This window comes from Nymphaea colorata, chromosome 9 (assembly GCF_008831285.2).
Source record: "Nymphaea colorata isolate Beijing-Zhang1983 chromosome 9, ASM883128v2, whole genome shotgun sequence".
NCBI lineage: Eukaryota > Viridiplantae > Streptophyta > Magnoliopsida > Nymphaeales > Nymphaeaceae > Nymphaea > Nymphaea colorata.
Window position 1 is genome coordinate 24,634,248 of NC_045146.1, and position 21,356 is coordinate 24,655,603.

The 21,356-nt window shown below is 38.6% G+C and overlaps 3 protein-coding genes across 3 annotated transcripts; all 3 read right to left on the bottom strand.

Annotated features, from left to right (window-relative positions):
• Positions 1-949: 949 nt before the first annotated feature.
• Positions 950-6,234, bottom strand: LOC116260040 (uncharacterized). The gene is made up of 3 exons (XM_031638114.2): positions 4,764-6,234; positions 1,731-2,070; positions 950-1,557 (listed from the first exon to the last, which is right to left on the bottom strand). The coding sequence occupies exons 1-3, from the start codon at positions 5,765-5,767 to the stop codon at positions 1,297-1,299; spliced, it is 1,605 nt and encodes a 534-aa protein (XP_031493974.1). The 5' UTR covers positions 5,768-6,234; the 3' UTR covers positions 950-1,296.
• Positions 6,235-6,974: 740 nt separating this feature from the next.
• On the bottom strand, positions 6,975-9,379 carry LOC116260996 (thiosulfate sulfurtransferase 18-like). The gene is made up of 9 exons (XM_031639566.1): positions 9,190-9,379; positions 8,981-9,067; positions 8,726-8,845; positions 8,519-8,596; positions 8,280-8,357; positions 7,770-7,843; positions 7,589-7,659; positions 7,400-7,453; positions 6,975-7,239 (listed from the first exon to the last, which is right to left on the bottom strand). The coding sequence occupies exons 1-9, from the start codon at positions 9,204-9,206 to the stop codon at positions 7,144-7,146; spliced, it is 675 nt and encodes a 224-aa protein (XP_031495426.1). The 5' UTR covers positions 9,207-9,379; the 3' UTR covers positions 6,975-7,143.
• Positions 9,380-13,996: 4,617 nt separating this feature from the next.
• On the bottom strand, positions 13,997-19,933 carry LOC116260717 (uncharacterized). Its single transcript, XM_031639153.2, has 13 exons — positions 19,313-19,933; positions 19,105-19,178; positions 18,921-18,991; positions 18,699-18,752; positions 18,439-18,516; positions 16,541-16,575; positions 16,371-16,430; positions 16,112-16,147; positions 15,934-16,011; positions 15,016-15,089; positions 14,846-14,916; positions 14,692-14,745; positions 13,997-14,282 (listed from the first exon to the last, which is right to left on the bottom strand). The coding sequence occupies exons 1-13, from the start codon at positions 19,525-19,527 to the stop codon at positions 14,187-14,189; spliced, it is 996 nt and encodes a 331-aa protein (XP_031495013.1). The 5' UTR covers positions 19,528-19,933; the 3' UTR covers positions 13,997-14,186.
• Positions 19,934-21,356: the final 1,423 nt, after the last annotated feature.

Here is a 21,356-nt window from a genome sequence, read left to right on the forward strand (position 1 = left end):
CGAGATTTTGTCTGCAACAATGTGTCGTTGTCAGATGTACTCGACTGCAGAAGAAGCCAACGACAGAGGGGACGTTTGGACTTCACTGCATGCATGGGCTGGGAAGAGAAAATTTTAAAAGCAGAAAACGAAAGTACACGTGAAACAACGGTCTTCATTAAGTGTTCTGACAATGAACACTTAAATATGGGAGAAATGCACTTGTCTCAATGTTCCTAAATGTGAAGACTAAAAATTAGAAACTAACAAAACTATTCTGATATATGCCTTTAGTTTTAATAGAAATGCAACATTTGGGGCTCAATATTCTAATGAAATAAAAATTAAAAGGCCTAAAAAAAAAATCGAATGGCTCATAATTCATCAACTTTGTTGGTTTCACAATTTTACATAAAAAAGGAAATTCAAAGATTGATTTCCGGTTAATCATCTCAGATCACCGCATGACACTAAATTGATCGAAAGTATTTGTTTTTTAGCTCAACACACTAAGGCCCAGAACACCGAGTGGCACATGAAAAATCATGTAAATTACCAAAGTAAAAATTTGAATTAATCCTCAGAATAGACACACAATCAGATTCTATAAGATTAACATGACCACAACTATGATTTATGACCTTCAATCGTGAAAATTACACTTGTAACTGAGAATCACGTCCAAGAGGCACTTGCTTTTACGTGCTGAAATAATACGAACAACAGATCTTTCGTTCGTTCCCCATGTAATTTTTTTTTGTCCTAGTGGTAAAAAATCGCGAGAACGTGAGAGAGGTTAAGGACTGATCGGCCAAAAAAGACGCGCCGTTAGGAGGGATCACATCGCCACGATTTATTAGCGTTCAATCGGTCAACAGACTCGAGTTCTGGGCCCATGATCTTCATCATTTACATGAGTTCATATCACAAAACATAACGTAGACAGAAATTGTTTTGGTACTTTGGCGAACTTAACCAACCCATAACATTACATAATTAAAAATCTATTACAACTCAACCTATTACTAACGGAACAAGAGATTTCAATTGCAAAAAATATTGTGGAACTCCATTCACTGGAAAAAACTTCATTCATTTGATGAAGCTACCACAGAACTTACTGGTCGGATAAACCAGTGGCAACATTCAGCCTTGCCATATCCACCCATGTAAATCTAAGCAACAACACTCTTACCACAGTCACATAACAAGAAATCCACAACGTGAAATACCTTGGAACATTCCACATTAATAGCAGATCACAGGACACTAGCCAAAATGGTTTCCATTTGGATAGAACAGACTGCCAAAAGCTGATCAGACCAAAGAAGTTCTTCCCGCAAGTAAAAGCCTCTCTCTCTTAGTTAGAGTAAGTAGACCATACACTTGATGCACGTCATGCTTAGAGACCTCCCCTTTGTCCCTGTCTATGGCAAAGCAGACATATATAGTGTTGATGACATTGTCTAGGACATAGACAAAGCAAGAAAGAACCACAAAGAGAAGCAGCCATGCATGCATCGCCATAATGTATACGTTAGTTCCCAGCTTACTCACAGTCATCAATATTGCACAGACCTATTACAGGTTGCAGAAACTCAATGTTAGAAAAGCCATAGCAAAGACTTTTTTTCTCAGAGAAACCTAGTAATGAAGCCACTTAATGAATACATAGCAGAATTTGAAGAAAGTAGTTAAAAATTTATACAAGTAGGACAAAACAGCGAAGTACACGGACAATCATGGCTCACCATTATCGCATAGATCGTTGATATAACAAACATGATTCCCAAAAGCATATGTGTGGAGACTTCAACAAAGCCAACCGAGAGAAGATTGCGTCTAAGGAGTTCATATGTCATCTTAGAGGCAGAACAATAGCCTTCGCCAGTTATAGCTACGAAGTGTATTGTGAACTTGTTCAAAAAATCAATAGCTGAGAGTAGGAATTCAATGCAATGCTGTAGAACAAGATTTATTCCAGTTGCATCTTCTCGTCTTGCACTATCAATGATATTTTGCACACTGCGGACAACACAGATCAACAAGCCTGAAAAGCAGACAGTGCCAAAGGAAGGACCAAATGCATTCCTGCAGCAACCAGACAGCCATAACACTTAACAAGCATGAACGAAGATAAGAAACAAAAAAAGTCATAATAGTTTTGCTCATTGACTGGTATCATTATCGTATAATTGATTTTACAATTTCCCAAGAGACAAACTAACCTCATCATCAAGAGGGGAAGAAAAAAGAAACTGGCATGGCATAAAAGAAACAATATTCAGAGGTCATAAACATTTCTAGCTCAGCTGAGGAAAAGGGAGAAGGATAATGCACCACCCAAAAAAATCTGGCACACAGACAACAATTGAATGGGTTAGCTAGCTTCTCAAACAGCGGCCATGCACAAAAAGGGCAGCATGTGTGATAAACATCTAGAATCCATGGGCAAGGTCCAACCATTTCGATCTATGTTTAACTTCTAGTATTTAGAAGTTAGAACATAAAAAGAACAGAAGATTCTGTCTCTGACTGAACATATAGCTGCAACTCAAGGCCTTATTAGGATGCTCCAGTCACGCATAGGCACATAAATCAAATGAATTAGGAAAATGCACTAGGGTACTGCTATGTATTTTATCAATGTGTTTTGCTTCATAGGTATAGGTTTAAAAGCATACTACGTAACAGACTAACAGCAGATGACTGTAACACCCCTATCCAAGAGACACTCACTACAATCATAACCATGTAGCAGACAAGCTATTTCAATCCTATAACACGTTAAACACTTCTTTCACTATTAGTTGGTCAAGAAAAACATATGCTTTTTTTTTCCCCTTCTGGAAACAGGATGATCACTATAAATCCACGCATTTTATGTACTTAAGGGTGTACTGGATGCCTCTCTAAGTGACGGTAGTGGATGAGGCAACCGGAAGCAATTAATAAGATGCTACTAAGGCTTTGACATAAATTTGTGAACTTGGATCCTTTCTTAAGATTTGTCAAATAAAGATTCCCTTTCCTTGATATTGATTTTATGTAAAGAAAATAACGAAGATGGTGGAAGTTCCAGAACTCATGGACTAAAAGTCTAAACGTGACATATTTTTCCCCTTATTAACATGTTCCTTTGTCTCTTAACCATCAACTTATTTAGCATTAGAATTAGAATCACTACGCTTAGGCAACATACTAGAGGTCTCTTGGTGTCCACAAGAAGAAAACTATGGAACTACTTTGTAAAGCAATATTAGGTTTCTTTTTTTAAGAGGGACAATTTCAAGAACACACCTACCAAAGGAATTTATCATAATGCTTATCTCCACTTTGATATGAACATTTAAAACCAAAAAAAAAAAAAAAGGAAGCATAAGAATTGTTGCACTGAACATCCTGGGAGGTGATCTAACTCCATAATTACAAAAGACAAGCTAAAACATGATAGCTCTTTCCTTTTCCCCTAAAAACACTTATAAAAGGTATTAAAACCTGAAGGTTACAGGTTATCTCAATCAACCTAACATGCCTACACAATTGATTATTCATCCTCCATTATCATTGTTCCTTTTAGGCAAATTAAATTGAGTTAAGTAAGTTATAATAAAGAGGAAAAGGAGCAGTTCGCCTATATTTGCATTTCAAAATTTATGAAGAAAATAATTAGCAATTGATATTTTGGATTCCAACAGAAAATAAGAAACTTGGCCGCCTATACGAATGTACAACTATGAATGAACGTTCCTTGTGAAGAACAACAATCATTTTTATTATATAGCTCTTCGAGACTGTAACACACACAATTAAGGTTTCCATGATTCCATGATATAATGGCATGCATGGATATAAGAGGTAAACTTCCATGGTTCACCATTAATAATTTCTATGACATAGCACCACATGTCCTTGTTACCTTAATAACAGAATTCAGGATGGAAACTGTTATGTAATGCACAATTTGCTTATGTTCAGTTAGTGGGATGCTGGAAGTTTATTTGTCAAACTGTATGTCTCTTTCTGTACGTATTCTGAATATATAATCTTCAAAGTTCAAAAATATATACATATAGTGTTCCAATATATATTGTCTCCTGTATATTCCCCCTTTCCGTCTTTAAAACGTGAAACTGTAGTATGCATGTATTTTAGGTCTATGTGCCTCCTATTTTATTTTATTTTAATCAACAGACTTGGCCAACTCAAACCGACTATTCCCAATTAGCCTTTGTAGAGCCTTCACCAACCTGTGTCTCACTTCTGACTTTGGCAACTAAGATTAGAAGCACCTGCATCAAGCACACTGCCATATGCAATAGGAAACTTGGATGAAAAAAAATTCTCGTTCTTTCTTTCGGCGTTAGAACTTTCAATCGTCCTCAGCATATCAGTTCAATGGATCAACTCAACCAAAAGTACTACCACTAAGTCTATTCCCTAATCTACCTCCTTGCCACCTCATGCAACACTTCTGATTTGAGTATAGCCTTGAAGCTAGTGTGAAGTTTCAGGTTTCATTCTAAATTTGCATGTTTGGAATTAAGAGGGTAAAAGTAAAAGAAAATCACATAACCAAATTCCAGGAAAGGATTCGGAGACCAAATATAAAAGATACTCTAGTTCTGTGCATAAAGTGCTTTACTGCCGAAGCTGGATAGAGGGGAATGCAGAAGAATGCATGCATGATTCGTAAAGGTCAATTGGGAGTTCAGTAGTCACATACTACAAAAGGAAAGGAAAGACGGGAGAAGAAAAGTTTTGCCTACTGTAGGCAACTATACCTGACTGAACTCCGAATCCTACGGCGCGTCATCGAAGCATCCTTAGCGAAGTACCATTGTGCAACAGTTCCACTGATCATATACACTTGAGCTTCAATCATCATCGCCATCGACCAAATCATTGTAATGATAGCCAGTGCATAATATGCCGGCACCCATCGGTCTTGCTTCCAGACGCACAAGTGCTCATCATAGCTACCACTCGATCGAGGAACTATCCTGCCATTAAACCGTGCAAAAACCAGAAAAAATATTACCGGCGCGAAGAAGACGAGCAGAGCAAACATCAAGCTCGGCATGACGCCAAGCAACCCGAGATTCTCCTCCAAAGCATGCACCGAGATCCCCAAGATCTTCGAAGTGAGGTCAATGCTACGCCAATTCGCCAAAATTATATACAAAATCACGCCCACCACTCCAAAAACGAACACTAGCACGAAGATGCGAAGCGCGAGTGGAAAGGCTTCCCTACAACTCTCGCTAAGGGTGCAAGTGATGAACCAGAAGACATTAACGAGAAGCGGGATGATCACCAAGAGTGGAAGCGACAAGAAGACCGCCTGCTTTGCGTAGTTCTTCAATAGCCGAAGAAGAACCAACATCAGTGGCGTGCTCAGCGCCAGAGTGATCGCCAGGGTCGACACCAGGTATTCCAGAAGCAGCTTGGGCACGACGTTGGCGGCATTCAACCATGAACATGTTCCTCTTTCATCGACAATGGTCGAAGATTCGACACAGGAAGATGTACTGTTGTCGAAAGCGAAGTACCCCAACTTCCGGTAGTCGGGATTCCGGTGCGCAACGCAGAAAACGCCAAAGGCAAATGTGCAGGCGACCAAGATGAAGAAGATAAAAAGGAAAGGGAGATCGCGGACGCGCCTCGGCCCATGGTTGAAGCCGAAGGGTGGGCAATGGTATGAATCGATCTCACCCTCCGTAGTTGGTATTGATGGTGAAATCTTATGCAGAAGGGGCTGGGATTGCTCCTCCAAGCCACCAGCCATGGTTTAGACGATGGTTGGGAAGGGAAAGGCGAAGGGAGGGGACATAGAAGAAGAGTTGTCTGCATTGTGGGTCTGCTGGTTCGCGCCTGACAGATGGTGGGAGGATGACGAAGATGGGTGGGCTGATTTCACCATATGTAGCAACAGGGTGATGAAAACGGCGTGGACGCTGATATAACATTTTTGTAAAATTTTGGCCAAGAAGCTTCGAGCATTGATGATCACAATCACCATTGTAGCGATCTTGCGCTTACGGTTTGTACTTGGTTCGAATTTGAAGTCATCAAGCCCACAAAAACAGCTTCTTGTGTTGTCGATTTTGATTCAGACGGAAGTTTTCAAAACTAGAACCAGATCTAACTTGCATCAGAACAAACTTTTATCTGGTCTTTGTCTGTGATTGTAATTCACGTTCGGACAACTAGAACGTTATACTAAGTGATTAACTTCAAACTCAAATTACCAATCAAATATTTGATCGGATTCATTAAGCATCGCTGGATAAGCAGGCTGAGGATCGGCAGAGTTCTCTAACTTGTGCCCATAAAAAAATAATTAACCAGAGGATGAAACTCCTAAGATTCCTCAATTTGAAGGGTTTACATATTAAATCTATCATTGAATAAAGCTCTTTTAGGTATAAATCAAATTATAAATCAAATTCATCCACATCTTTATGCGGTAAGCCTTTTAGATCATCTTGCCCTGAAAAACAAGAAAAACGAGAGAAAATGACAGAAAAAAAGGACATGGGGCGTGTGCCATTAGGACTAGAAATCTAACCAGGTAACTTGTGGCTTGAATCTCCAACCATGCTTGCACGTCAACTTGTTCAACAAGTTAATGAACTGAACGTGACCGACCAGGGTAACAATAGTAATCAAAGCATGAACAGGTTGTGCGCCTTTGAACCTAGGTCAATTGAGCCCATTAGTTAAATGAACTTTTAATGAGCTAGTCGACTGCCCAAATTATAGTTGATCCGCCTAAGTGATGTGCTGTTGATGCATTGGCCATTTGATTTCGTTATGTGCAAAATATGAACTGTCTTATGTGCAAAAATAGGAACTGCAAACAGTGACATGTGCAACACTCGAGTTGATGTGTAAACTAAGCTTGAATGATCCTCGTTCGTTCTGCTTTGTTCATCATTCATATTGTTTCCCATTTACATTTACTATCCTTCTCATATGAACTGCATGATTCATATAGAAACGGCCAACTGGAAGATTGGCATCAATTTATTAATTATAAGGGCCAATACAAGAAACCAATAGAGATTGTTACAACATCAAGAAAAAGGAAAGTGACTAGCTAATGCTCTTTTATTGAGAAATAGGCTCATTATATCGAAGGTGAAACCACAGGCATGTTCTTTACATTTTGGATCCATCCTCTGGCTTTTTCAGCTCAAAGCCATTGCTCTCCCAAGCTTCAAACCCTCCTCCCATGTTCTTGACATTCTTGAAGTCCTGAAATCCAATTTCATATTTTTCAATACTGCTTCAATAGAAAAAATGATATCAAGCAGCATCATAAATAATTTGAGAACTAATCAAATTGGACTAGTTTGGTGCTTAAAAACTATAATCTGAACATAAATTACCAGAAAAAGAAAAGGAAAACACTTACCGCACTGAGGAGAGCAGTGCACGCCATTGATCCACGATTTCCAGTTTGGCAGCTCTAAAATATCGCCAGAAACAAGGATCAGGATATCAAAAAAACAACAGCAACGACAGCGGCAGGAATAATAACAGTAGCAAAAATTATAATAATGCTAATGTCAAGAAATTGATCAGGAAAAAATAAGGCAATTACCACAACAATATGGTCGTCTTTGCAGCAAATAGATGAAACCTCCTCCAAAAATTTAGGGTTCTTCTCTCGGCCTGGAAATCGAAAAGAGAAAGGAAGAGCAAATTAAGAAGAAGATCATAAATAAGAGCAGCCAATTTCTCAGTCGGAGCAGTTGAAGGAGAGTAGGTTTCACAATCAATACCTTGAGGTGTAAAGAACAAGAAAGGAACGTTGATGGAGTTTTCCAAGTGTCCATTGCTAAACTCTTCCTTGGTCCTGAAACATTTTTAATTTTCTCATGTATTAATTTCGTGACCTTATAATCCCACAAATCACTACCCTATTTTAACAAAACAAAAAGGAAAAAAATGTGATAAATAGGAAAAAAGGGAAAAGAAAATTCTGATAGTGGCTCAACTTTAAAGCAGTCGCCTGTATTCATGAAATATTCAATAAACCCATATGATTTTTTTTTTTTTCAACAACTTGTAAATGTTTTTTTTTTCATTGATTACTTTCTACCGGATCAATACTAATGAATCGAAAGTTGAACTCGTGGCCTTCTCAAGAGTCTTATTCAAAAGTCTTGGCCGACAGATTCTGGTTTTCTTCCCCAAGTCCAATTAATTACTTACATAACCAACTGTTACTTGAAATTTCACCAAGGTTTAAATAATAATTATAGAGGAGAGTAAAAGAATAATTTGTTTACCTGACATCAAGGAAGCGATGACCAGAAGCTATTAGATCCTTGGCTGCATGGACGTTTACCGTCACGATTGTTTCTTTGCTGCACAATATCAAAATAAACCTTGAGCCAATATGAACTATATACATATACATAATGGTGATACGATTACAGAATATAATTGACATTTATAAACATGTTAATGGAGAGACTATGACATAATTGGAAGCAAGAAAAGAAGGGGAGCGATCGAAATAATTAACCTGCACGGCGGGGCCGGCTGCGCAGAAGCCACCGGTTCCTTCACCGAGAGAGCGCTGAGCAACAGCGTTGCTTCCTTGCTGGAGAATGGAAATCGAAAGAAACTCATGAGGAGAGAGACTATATAAAAAATATATATTTGGAAACAAATACAGTAGAATTTGAGAGACGAAGAAGATAGCGCAGAGGAGAGGAGAAGAAAGAACAACCTGACATCAACGGTGCTTTTTCCTGCAGGCTGTACTTCGTTTGCTGCATCATCACTGGAGCTGTTCCCGGAAACCTGTACGTCCTTTGGAGCGATGTCGCCGTTGACAGTTGCTTCATGGCTGCAGATGATATCGTTAAAGAGACAGAAGAAGAAAGCAGCAGTTCGTAAGATGTACGTAGTCGAAGGAAAAGAAATGAAAAACGTGATGCGAATATTGAAGAAGAAAGTGAAGAGAAGAGAAATTCAGAACAACCTGCAGACATCAGGGGAACGGTGCTCGGCAGCAGCCTCTACGTCCTTTGCTGCTTTGACTTCGATGGTACTTTCTTTGGCTTCATCACTGCAGACAGAAGAAGAAGAAGAAGGAAGAGGAATAAGGCATGAGTTTCAGAAAAAAGAAAGTTAAGAAGGACAAGATGCGATTCGGTGATGGCCCGCTTAGGACGGAGGTGGAGACATTACCATTGAAGGGCCGCCATAACGAACTTCGTTTATAGAGAGATCCCACAGGATCGAAGCTAAGATTCCCTCGGAGGCCAAAAAAAACAGGTGGTCGCGCTGATTGATTTTGCTTGCCGCTGGTTTTCTAGTTAGCGGGAGAAGGAGAGAACGAAGAGGAGACAGAGAAGGATGAATTGGTGAGCGGAAAAGTACCGCACACGTCCCGTATTTAAAGGAGACCGGCGGCTCCCTGTGATTGTGAGAAAAATAGTGTGCGCTTTTTAGAAATAAGGATCAAGGAACTCATGTGTGAAGCCGCTTGGCACGGTCTTGGCCGTCCATCTCATTAATTGTTGGGGTCGGGGCTCCGTGTTCATAACGTGGATAAGGAAAAGGAGAAAAATTATTTCGAGGCAGATGTGAAGTGGCACTATACGATAGAAATGAGCTGTTGCTATTAAAAATGAATTCTTGTTATAAAAAAATGGAAAAAGTGGGCTTGAATTTGGAAGCCGTATTTTTTAGTAAAGCACCTCTTGATTCATGCAGCTGACTTTTTAGTGGTCAAAAGCTAATTTTTTAGACAGATACACGTACTTAGACTAGAAGCCCTCCATAGTCGTGTAAAATTCACACGCAATTAGATGATAATTTTTCTGCGCGTTGAGATTTGGTAGATGGGAAATAAATTGCCTGCCAATCAGTTTCGAAGCTTCCAGACTTTCACTTTTTTTGTTGAACATATATTTTTTTTTAATGAGAAAACTTATAGCCAAGAACCCAACAAAGGGAGGAAACATGAAACATAATCAAATAGAAAAAAAAGAAAACCCAAACTCATGCACTGTATTGAAGAGCGAAATTGTTTCTCTGTCCCCTGATACCTTAAGAATAAGAAAATATATTAAACATTTTGGCTTTTGAAACCACCAGTTTTATCTTGCTTCTGCGAAATTCTGAACAAAAGCAAAATCTGTTTAAGCTTTTGATAGCAGAAGCCAAATATATGGCTCCTGAGCCTGACAAGAAGAGCCTGTGGCTCTCCTTAGATGCTCATCCAGTCAATCGTTCGCAAAGAGAAGAGACTTTAAGGAGTCGGCTTCGTGGGGTCACCCGTAGTTATCATCCATTAAGCAGTTAAAGCTCGATCTTCGTGGGCGTCACTCTCTGCGTAAGCGGAAACCATTTCTCAGAATTGAACGCGCGAAATCAAGGGCGTTTTGGTTTCGTTTCAGAGATTCAAGCTTGTTTTTTTTCCTTCAAAGAAGTTAATGAAAGAGCAACCGAATGATGGAGAAATACAGAGCTGAGGATCACAATTTTAGTAGGTTTGAATTGAATTAGTTCTCCACCTAACTTTACAGTGCTTTTTCTTCGAGACCCATGTCTCGATTGTGAATGATCTTTTTAACTTTAAATGAGATGTACATCTTCAACTGTTGTTGGCTGTGCTGCATATTTGCAGTAAATCACAGGAATAATGGCAATGACTCGTGAGTGAGGGGGCGAGGCGAGGGGCCATGGAGGGCTCCCATAATATTATCTATACAGCCAAGCTTGTCTTCCAAGAAAGGGAATAAGAGGCGGTGGGGAGAGAGAGGCGTCGACGCCATTAATATTGACAATTAATTGTCTTCACGATTCGTCAACTCAAACTGATTCAAGGCAGCTGCAATGTTTGTTTTAAAAAAAGGCAGAAAAGTGAGTCTCGGCCATTCCCCGTGAGCTGTCTCTCGTTTCCACTTGAACTGGAAGCCTTAGTAGCCCTAATAAATGAATGAGCTGTGCCTCATTGATTCCAGTTTAAATTTGGTAAATTATTTGTCTCGTAGAAGTTTGTATATTTCCGGAATAGTTGGTAAGTTCAGTCTATTATAATATTACCGCAATAGCTTGCATTGTAAGGATGATCTTCAATCATGGTATGTTTGTTTACTTGGGACTTCAAATTTAGGGTTGTTATTGCTCAAAGTGATTTTGAGATCTGAAATCCACTGTTTGTTTAAACAGTGAGTCTCAAAAGGTATGCATTTCCAATCAACTTCATATCTTGATATCTATCAACGGGTTTGGCCACCGGCAGTACTCAAAAGCTACGATGGATCATAGTCTTTAAGGGATACAGCGTAGCTAGTTCGTCAGATGGCTTATGAAGGCGTGTCCTCAGTTTGATTCCTGTGTATCCTTCTCTAAATTACACAAGAATGATCGAGCATTAGTTGTCCGATGGTGATGTTGTGTTTTTTGATGAACAAATCAGAAATACGAAGTGAATAGCAATTGTATATGACACCAACAAATTAATTGGGTGGTCAATAGGGATTCGGGTACTTAAAGTACTCAATAATAATGTCTTTTCAACTTAGTTAACACTTGAGCAGGAATAAAATATGGGAGATGATGCCTTGTTGACGCACTTCTCGGCCGAGGGAATAATTCGTGTTCACATTGTTGTAGTTGTTGTAGCTGTAGCCCCACATGATTCAGATCTCCTTCCTTAGTTTTAAATAATTGTTTCTTTGGAGGCATGCCCATAAATTAAAGCGAACGGAAATCTTTTGAGGGCTCTCTGCCAATAAAAGAACCTCGAAGTTCAAATTCATTACAGGCAACAAGCATGCACCCATCTTGTTGACCCGAAACAAATGCGAAATTTCAAGTGAGAAAGTTTAGTAAGCCAAGAAACATCCGTGGGCTTTAGTGATCGGGAAATAGAGAGGGAACTAAGAGTTATGACATTATAATTAGATTGTGAGTTAGGTTCTATGTGTTTATTTAATAGAAAATAACAGTTTTCTTTTATTGCAATTGAAAATGAAGAGCATTCAATTAAAATGTGAAACATGGCAGAATTAGTCCTGGAGTTTCGATCAAATGAGAAAGATGACCATTCATTTACTTCGGAAGAATTGAAGAAAGAAACCAAACTTTATACGCTGTGGCAAAAAACAAATTAACTTGTTAGAGAGGCCTTCCATCAGCTGATCAGGTTCCAATAAAGCCATGTTCTTTTCACCTGTCAGATTAATTGACACTTAATTTTGGCTGCGTCGCTGGTGGCATAAGTAGGATCTAATGCTCATTCTCACATGCAAGTTTTTATTTTTTATTTATTCTAAATCCAACAAAACTTTTTCCTCTCGATTTTCAAGGTCAAAGGGCTCTTCTGATGATTAAAGAATCAGAGAACGTCGTCCTTGAACTGATGCAGATGAATTATATATCTTTTATTATGGACTCGAATTTGGACCTGATCACACCTGCGAGCCTCGTATGCATTTGAAGATAGTCTCGTATACTTAAAATTCATTACAAAAGATGTAAACGTGTATAACGAAAGGACTACCGTTGCCTACTGTCTAGTTCATAACTTTTTCCTGAACTGACGAACTCAAGGAGATCTGGTGAGATTGAGAGTGATTTGCTTTTTATTTGGTCATTATGTATTTGAATCAAAGTAACATCTGACTTTACTTTAGAAATACATAAACTTCGCATTTGTCTCCAATTTGCCAAATGATTTTGCAAATTTTTCACTTCTTCTGTAACTTTTTGTTACAAAGCAATAGAAACTGGATCAACTCTCAACCCTGCCATTACACACGTCTGGTCTCTTTTTCCTTCTTTTTTTGAGAGAAACCTAGTGACGGAGCCAGAAAATTTGGCATGAGGGGCACTAATTATGAAACTCATATTTTGAGCACACCTATATGTATAAAATGTTGGAGTATGGAGCTTGATCCATACTTGTAAGGGCATTTAATGTTTTTTTTTTGTCTTTGGCGAGTTTTGCCATAATCTCATGTTTATGAGGGGACTGTTTTGGCTTGTACTATGCAATTTTTTTTTATAGTGAAAACTGCTCTGTGTGGTGTGGTGGCCGTGGATGTAGGAGAACATTGTATCCATTTTTGTACATTCTTTTTTTCTTTCTCTCTTTCTAAATCGATTTTCTTGGTGTGTTAAGAGAGTGTGAGAGAGCTGAGTTCCTAACATAAAACAACAAACATTGGGAGACACCTATGAAAATAAAGAAATTTGAAGGGGCAACTGCCCACACGTGATCCTGACAGGCTGCTACTGGACAGGCCGTTTATCTCAACTCTGCAACCCTCATTCAAACATGGCCGAAGATGTCATAAAGAAATGAAACAAGACAAGCAGCTTCTCGCATTCAAACACGGCAAAACATGTTACCATCTTTTTCTCTGAAATGGGTTTTATCCGTTTCGAGTGAAACGGGAAAACCCGACTCGTGGCCTGTGCAGTCGAGATAAGTGATATCTCACGAAAAAGTATATACAAGAACGGCTACAGTCATATTATATCCAGCAGCTCAAGCTGTTGGATCATTTAAGCCTAATTAAAGCCTCAACAGAAAGAGATTCGGTCTAAAAATCTCTAGCCTCATAATCCAACTATTTATGTACTTGGGGAACTGAGTTCTGTCCAAATCATGTTTGTATCCCAAACTTAAGATGCAAATATTTGACTGATTTTCAAACTTTTCACGTGATTTTCAAGAGTTTTAAGGTTGGGATATGAAGATAGAGATGAGAACAGGGTTGGACGGAAGAAGCTCCCCCATGGACTCCTCACAAACCTCTCATTTTATGGGTGAACCCACACTTCATTTCCTTTCATTCTTAAAGTTTATAGTTACTTCGAGATTTATTACGGTACACCTTTCAACTCAAGCGTCACACATGCTACCCGTTTGCAGTCTAAATAAATCCCATCCACAAGAATCAAACTAAGGATAGATCAACACTTGAATTGACTTGAGACCAGCATAAATTAGTGAAAACCGACCAATTAAACCACACATGTCCTGTGAAAATACACAACATTCTCCCCCTCTCCTTTCTTATCCCCAAGTACAGAAGATAAACAACTTCTCGCCTTCACAGTTACACAATAATGCAAAACAAAGTGAGAAAGAATATCTCCTTCATCTTTCTTGTGCGGGAAGCTTATACATTTAAATATCACAAACAAGGCCACTTTTTCTTTAATCTTCATCTTGTGGTTTCATCTTCTGGGCTTTCCACGTCGAAGCCACTGTCCACCCAAGCACGAAACCCTCCACCGAGGCTTTTCACATTCTTGAAGCCCTGCGCCCATTCAATATTTCTCATTTCCACCCACATGGCAACTACCAATTAGTCCACCAGGCAATGATTTGGAAATCGTAAGCATCTAAATGTAATCGGAGAAACTTAAAGCAGTAAGTTGAAATATATTATATTACATTGAATCAATAAGCCGAAGTGCTCAAGAATTCCTTGTTCTCAAACAGGCCGATCTCCCATGTCTTTCTGACTTTAGTTTGAATTTCATTAATATTGTTTTAACATTGCATGCGGCTTGTTACGTCTATTAGCTTCTTGTTTCGAAATCGTTTACCAATTTAAAAGTACGTCTGTTTCTGATCAACTCTGAATTTCGCATGTTAATTTTCCTGCTTCAATTTGGCATCTATTATATAAATATTACCTTGTTACAGTTGCAGAATGAACTTACCGCATTACGAAGATCGGCGGAAGCGCTCGATGATCTACCACCACCATTACAACTCTGGATCACGTAAAAATTGATTCAACAGCATTTTATCAATACAAACAAGAACAGGGAAGCTCGGAGTATTTGATTACACGATTTAAGAAAATTAATTTACCACAATAATATGGCCGTCCTTACTGCAAACGCCTGAAACCTCTTCCAGAAACGTAGGGTTTTTCTCTCTGCCTGGAGAAGAAGTTCGAAAAGAATAGTTTAAAAATGAAAATTAAATATATGGCATGCTTGCACTTTTATCTGGTTAGTAGTCACCGTAAATTTAGATACCTCTAGGGGTCAGGCATACGTAGGGAACATTAATGGCGTTCTTGACATGTCCCTTGCTAAATTCTTCCTTGGTCCTGAGACATCACCATCCATCAGGCAAAAAATTTCAGAAAGAAGCCACCAGTACTCCCTGGTTCATGGGTTCATAGCTGTATACGTAGTCGATTGCAATAAATTAGTCTGTGTGTGCGTGTGTATACATGTCGAGAGAGAGAGAGAGAGAGAGAGAGAGAGAGAGAGAGAGAGAGAGAAAGAGAGAATGGTCTTGACTAAACGAAAGCTGCATTAGATTATAAAGACTGCTCATTATGAAATTTTTATATTACGTTCTTCGGCAAAAGTTATTGTGCTATATTTCAAACTAGACTAAGACTACTTACTATGACATTTTTAAATGTTCTTCTGCAAGAGTTATTACAGTACGGGATGCCGTATACTATTATTTTCGTCAAAAATGACACTTGGTTTATCAACTAATTCTGCAGTATACGCAGGTTCTAGTTTATAAAGATTTGAAACTAACATCCAAAAAATTTCACAAGTATTTTACAAAAGAAAATCATATTTTAAAGAAAATGCATAGCTCAGGTCACAAATAGACCACGACGAACATGTCTACCATAATGGAAAGTGAATCAAATAATTTTTAAATTTGTACAAGTTTCAGCTGCCACATTTCAGTATACCCATGACCCTTGTTTATGTTGTAAATCTTAGTTGCCACAAAATTCCGACTTCTTTTGCTTTCCCTATTCCATTTCTTATCCTGGTAACCGTGCCCTCGACATACTTCATTGATGTATAATTAAATGGAGGACAATCTATCCTTGGGTTGCCAATCCATAAAAGCAATTGCAAAAAGAAAGACAGGGCTAAGATAACCAGAAATAATGATAAGAAGGGAAGTAGAGGAGCAACCTAACATCGAGGAAACTGTGCCCAGTAGCAAGTAGATCCTTTGCTGCGTAGACATTAACAGTTACGACTGCTTCATTGCTGAAAAAAACAAAAGAACTCAGAAGAAATGAACTCCATATTTGTCATAGAAAAAAAAGAAGATGAAGATTTTAGTGAGCAACAAGAAGAAGAGAACAACCTGACATCACGGAATCGGCGTCCACAAACCAGCTTGCTGGACATCCACGATAAAAAGAAGTGTTAGAAAGAGAAAAGAATCAAACATGCGTTTCGCGCTTGCGCATGTGTGCGGTTTACTCGCTCTGTAAGTTCACCTTCCGGAGAAGAACTGCTTTGATTTAAATTCTTCTATCAGATAATGGAATGTTAAGAGCCATCAAACTGTGGAATAGAGATGAAGCTGAGATTTTGAACAAGGGAAGGAAATTAAACCATGCCTTATATCAGCCGATCCCGTTTCGGCGCTGCCGTTGACCTTGGCTGACGTTGCTTCTTTGCTGCACAACACAAGCACCATTTAGAAGAAGAAGAAGACGACGACGAATCAGAACAGGTGGGAGGTGAGAGGAAGGATGATAGAAAAGGAGAGGAGAGAGGAAGGTCTCACTGCTGCTCGGCGGCCATGGATTCTCGTTCAGAAAGTTAGGGGTGCTTCAGGGAATTTGTCCGCTACAGGGACAGAGAGAGGGAGAGAGATGACAGCTTTCTGTCATCCGAATCTCATGTTTAAAAGGACGGCGGTAGCCAGCTCGTTGCACTTGTGGGGCCCACACATCAGGTCATCCGATATTGGCATTTCTACCGTCCATCTTACGATGAACCGAGGAGGATGCATCTATTCGTCAAAACGATATTACACAAGTTTCGTCATACGTCTAAAAACTATTTTTTTTGTAATTTTTAAACATATTTCAACGGTACGCAGACAAACGTAGTTTCAATACTTTTAGCGAATATTCTTCAAGCGGTCCACGATGTTCTCATAGGACTTTCTAACCATAGCACAAAATTTTTTGCTATTATTTTATAGAAAAAGAGTCGACGAAGTCTGTGTCAGCCGATGTACGTGTATTGATATTTATAAAGCTGATTATTGTTGTGACGATTGATTTTGGCTTAGCCATATGATAAATCAAACTGGGAAGCATGATCTTCAAATTATCTTTACATATTTTTTCAAATAGCTTTTAAATTAAGTAAAAGAATAAGCACCAACATGGATGTACCCTAATTTTTGATAGGTTGATAAAACGATATGTAATTGTGTTCCATTAGTCCAAAGATCTTGGTTGTTTGCTGAGACAAGAATTGTGGAATTTAAAAATTAAAATTTTTAATTTTGAGAAAATGAAAATTGTGTTATAAGAATTTGAGTTTCAAAATTATAGGCTCAATTTTTAATCAAAATTTCACAATTATGATTCTACCCTAAGGGGGTAGAATTATTATTTCGGAATGTTAAAACTTTTTCACCATATGCATGATGGTTTTAATTCATTAGCTCTAGAATTTTAATTCATATTTTATCAAAACACGTCATTTTCAATTTTAGGATCAAAATTCCAAACTGTCAAACACAAAGGGAGAGTAGAACTAAAATTTTCTTCCAATTCCAATTCTATTTGAGGTAGAATTTTGTTTTTAAAACTTTATTTCTCGAATCAAAATTCAGGCCATCAATTGACCCCAAAAGAAATTCTGAATAAAGAGAAATGGATCGATCACTTAAACATAAGATATGATATAAAACTCAACGAGCGTGATGCCATGCGTCATTCAATCTGACTTCTTTAACTGTTGGCCCTTGAGGAACGCGAATCGTACTTTTGTTCTTTCGTTTTTTGTTTTACCTTTTCGAAGTCAAATCGTTATTGACGAGTCGGGGATCGACTAATAATAAATCTGCTGTTGACATTTGCAATCTCACGTTGGAATCATATTTTTGTTGCCTCAACTACGTAAGGTTTTCATCTTGTTTTGTCAGGCAAAGGAAATGAGTTGGTGTTCTTCAACATATGTCTGTTTTTTCCACTTTTCAGAATTGAAACCCTCGTTCTCATTAAATTATGGACGCCACTCATATCAAAACGATACTAACCACGATCACACATCAAAAGAAATAAAAAGTTTGAGGGTTGTAACTTGTAAGCATAGACATTAATCATCAACCATCTAATTGATGTGTTATAACTTGTATAAACTCATCGAACTTTTCTCGATTCTGTGAACTCTTTTGAAGGGATGATCCATCGGAGCAACTGAAGAAAGATGTTGATCCGAAGCAACTCCCCCTCTTGGATTGAATTCAAAATAGAGAAGCCAGTGCAGACAAGCTCCCCTCAACAAGAATTCGCTTCCTTTTAGCAAAATGACTTCAAAAGATGAAATTTCTATCATAAAATGGTTAGGGATTTCTCATTGAAAAGAAAGAAGAGAGAAATTTTACAGACATAGGAAGAGCACCATGCTTGAGTTTACATCAAAATTTTAATCGTTGAAATTCTATTGCTGTACTTGCAGGTCAAGACCATTGTCTACCCAAGAAGCAAACCCTTTTCCTACGTTCTTCAGATTCTTGAAGCCCTGCAACAAAAGGGGAACAAAGACCAACCAACATTGTCACTTTGAAAGCTCGATAACAGCAAATGGTTAAAACCACTGTCTTTGAAGAGATTGGAATCGCAGCAATTAACAGTACGTGGGTGCAAAATGAAGAAGCTGGCGGTCACAATAGCAAAAACATATAATTTGCATGATGAACTTACCGACTTGAGAAGATCATTGCACGCACGCGGTGATCTAACGCCATTTCGGCAGATCTTCAACACACAAAGATTTTCTTGTCAGATCTCCAAAATTGAAACTTTGTTCAAAAGGATACGATGTTGGAACATCCCAACATCCTACGGTAAGTTCTGTAATAACAATGGTATAATCGGGAATAACTTGAAAAGGACAAAATTCTCAAAAGAGATGAAAGAAATTACCACAACAATAGGATCGTTCTTACTGAAAATCGCAGAAACCTCCTCTGTAAATCGAGGGTTCTTCTGTTTACCTGCAAAACAGGAAAACATAAGATAATATAAGAAAACCGGGAAGACTTTAACGGTTGGGCATCTCTGCAATTTTCCTCCTAGCAAAAAAGAAAAGGTTGATGATAGCTAGTACCTTGAGGGGTGAAGAACAGATAAGGAACATTTATGGCATCCTTCACGTGCCCCTTGGCAAACTCTTCCTTGGTCCTGGAACAGAGATCACCCACTCGAAATTGGGTCATTCCATATCAATCTCCTAACATAAATGTCAAAATTCTCAACAAAAGAGAGAGAGAGGGAGAGTAGAATTAAGGATGACGATGGAAGTTTAAAGAGCAGACCTAACATCAAGTAAGCGGTAACCAGAAGCAAGAAGATCCCTTGCAGCATGGACGTTGACAGTGACGATGGCATCTTTCCCGCCGGAGAGGAAGGGAACTGTCAGGGAGAGGGAGAAGAGGAAGGCGACCACCAGAGAAACCGTCAGAAAGAAAGAGAAGAAGAAGAAGGCAGCCCAGAAAATCCTCATGGACATAGCATTGTGGGAAATAGCCATGAGCGCGTGAAAAGATAGAGAAAAAGATCAAGAGGGTGCCGGAACGGCGTTTGGCGCAGCCCAAAATCAAACAACCAAGAATTAAAAGTTTCTCTCCATCTCTCACCCAGCGTGCCACAGCTGAAGAAAGGAAAGATAGTCCAACCGCCCACTGGCAAGAATTCCAGTGAAATCCCCGTGCCTGGCCCCTCGTTTTCATGAAACGGTGCTACGAGAAAACCGAGAGAAGGGAGAGAGTTGGTCCTCTGGATGCAAAGCCTGTTGTTTTGAGCTCAGCTGTAGAACGCAATCGGCCAATCTATGTTGAATGAAACGATCCACAGAGTCTGGCAAACCATCTGCTGGAATAGGAATAGATATAATCCCTACCGCCCCGTTTTTCGACAGACGATTATCATTTCAACTATGTTCGTCTGACTTAGTAGGTACCTTAGGTGTTAAGGCCAAATTCCTCTTTTTCACATTCACGTTACGATTTGTTTGGATGGAGGGAAAAAGAATTTTTTTTAAAAAAAAGGAGAAAGTATAAATGACAATGGAACGAAAAGGAAGGAAAAAAAATAGAATTTATAATATTTTACAATAATATTTTTAATATTAAAAAATAATTATTTACAATAAAAACATTTTAAATTTGATTTTTTGATTCAATAAAAAAGTAACCACACTTACACTCAACATTTCCTTATATAGTAATAAATATAATAAAAATTTATATCAATCAAACAAAGCGCCATTTTCAAGTGCACTAATCAGATGACATAAAAATGAAAAAAACTTGATTTTGGTAAAGGGGCCGTTGTGAAATACCATCCAAGTCTCGAGCAGTGGCGAGAATGGATAAAGAGGCGAACCCGATGCCCATCGGAGTCTTGACCAACAGCAAAGAGGGAGAAAAAGAGTCACACAAGGTCGGTTGATGTCTCTTTTGTTTTGTGAGCGAGAGTATAAAAAGGAATATTCCCAATCCCTCTAATTTTGGAGGGATTGAATTTATATTAGAGCTCCTTTCATTTTCCTGTCTTTCGTTTCCCTTTATTTACAACCAAACAATTTTTTTGTTTTCCTTTCTTTTTTTTTTTAATTAATCAACCAAACAAATGATTGATTGGTCTTTCCTTTCTTTACCCTCCAACCAATTCTTTTCCTTCCAACCAATTCCAACCAAACAGAACGTAAAAGTTGAACTAAGTTCATTTCAAAAAAACAAAGTTGAACTAAGTTCATTTCAAAAAAACTATGCACCAAGATGTACCATGGATTTAAGCTAACCCGATATATACAGAACGGGGAGAATTGAAATCTGCCGTTGCCATTGCCACATGTCACTGGATGGCAACAACATTTGAAAATCATGGCTGAGAAAAACATAAACTGTAGCTAAAACCATCATAAAAATCGCTGTATCATACCGACAACATTCGGCAGTGGCAGATTTCAATTGCTCTATAAAATGGACCATTAATTAAAACACGTCTGTTTTTGACGTAATCGCGCTTGGCGGTAAGAGTTCATGGCTCAGGAGTTATGCGCCTTGGTGGTGGTGTTCATGGCTCAGGAGTAATCGCATAAAACGTTTTCTGGTAGTATGGTCGATTGAAATATTCAATGTCACATGAAAAGCATTCGTTATGGAGTGTTCTAGAAGCTTTTTCCAGCATTATCACCCAGGCAGAAAAAGTAGCAGGGCATCCGTCCTCTGGTTGTGATGATCAGAGTTAAAAATGTTTTAAGAGACACACGGTGAGTAGATGAAAAAGCAACACAGTTCTCCCGAATAGTAAATCCGGTCTGGTCTTGGCCGTCCCTCCAAAATGGGCACTCAAAAA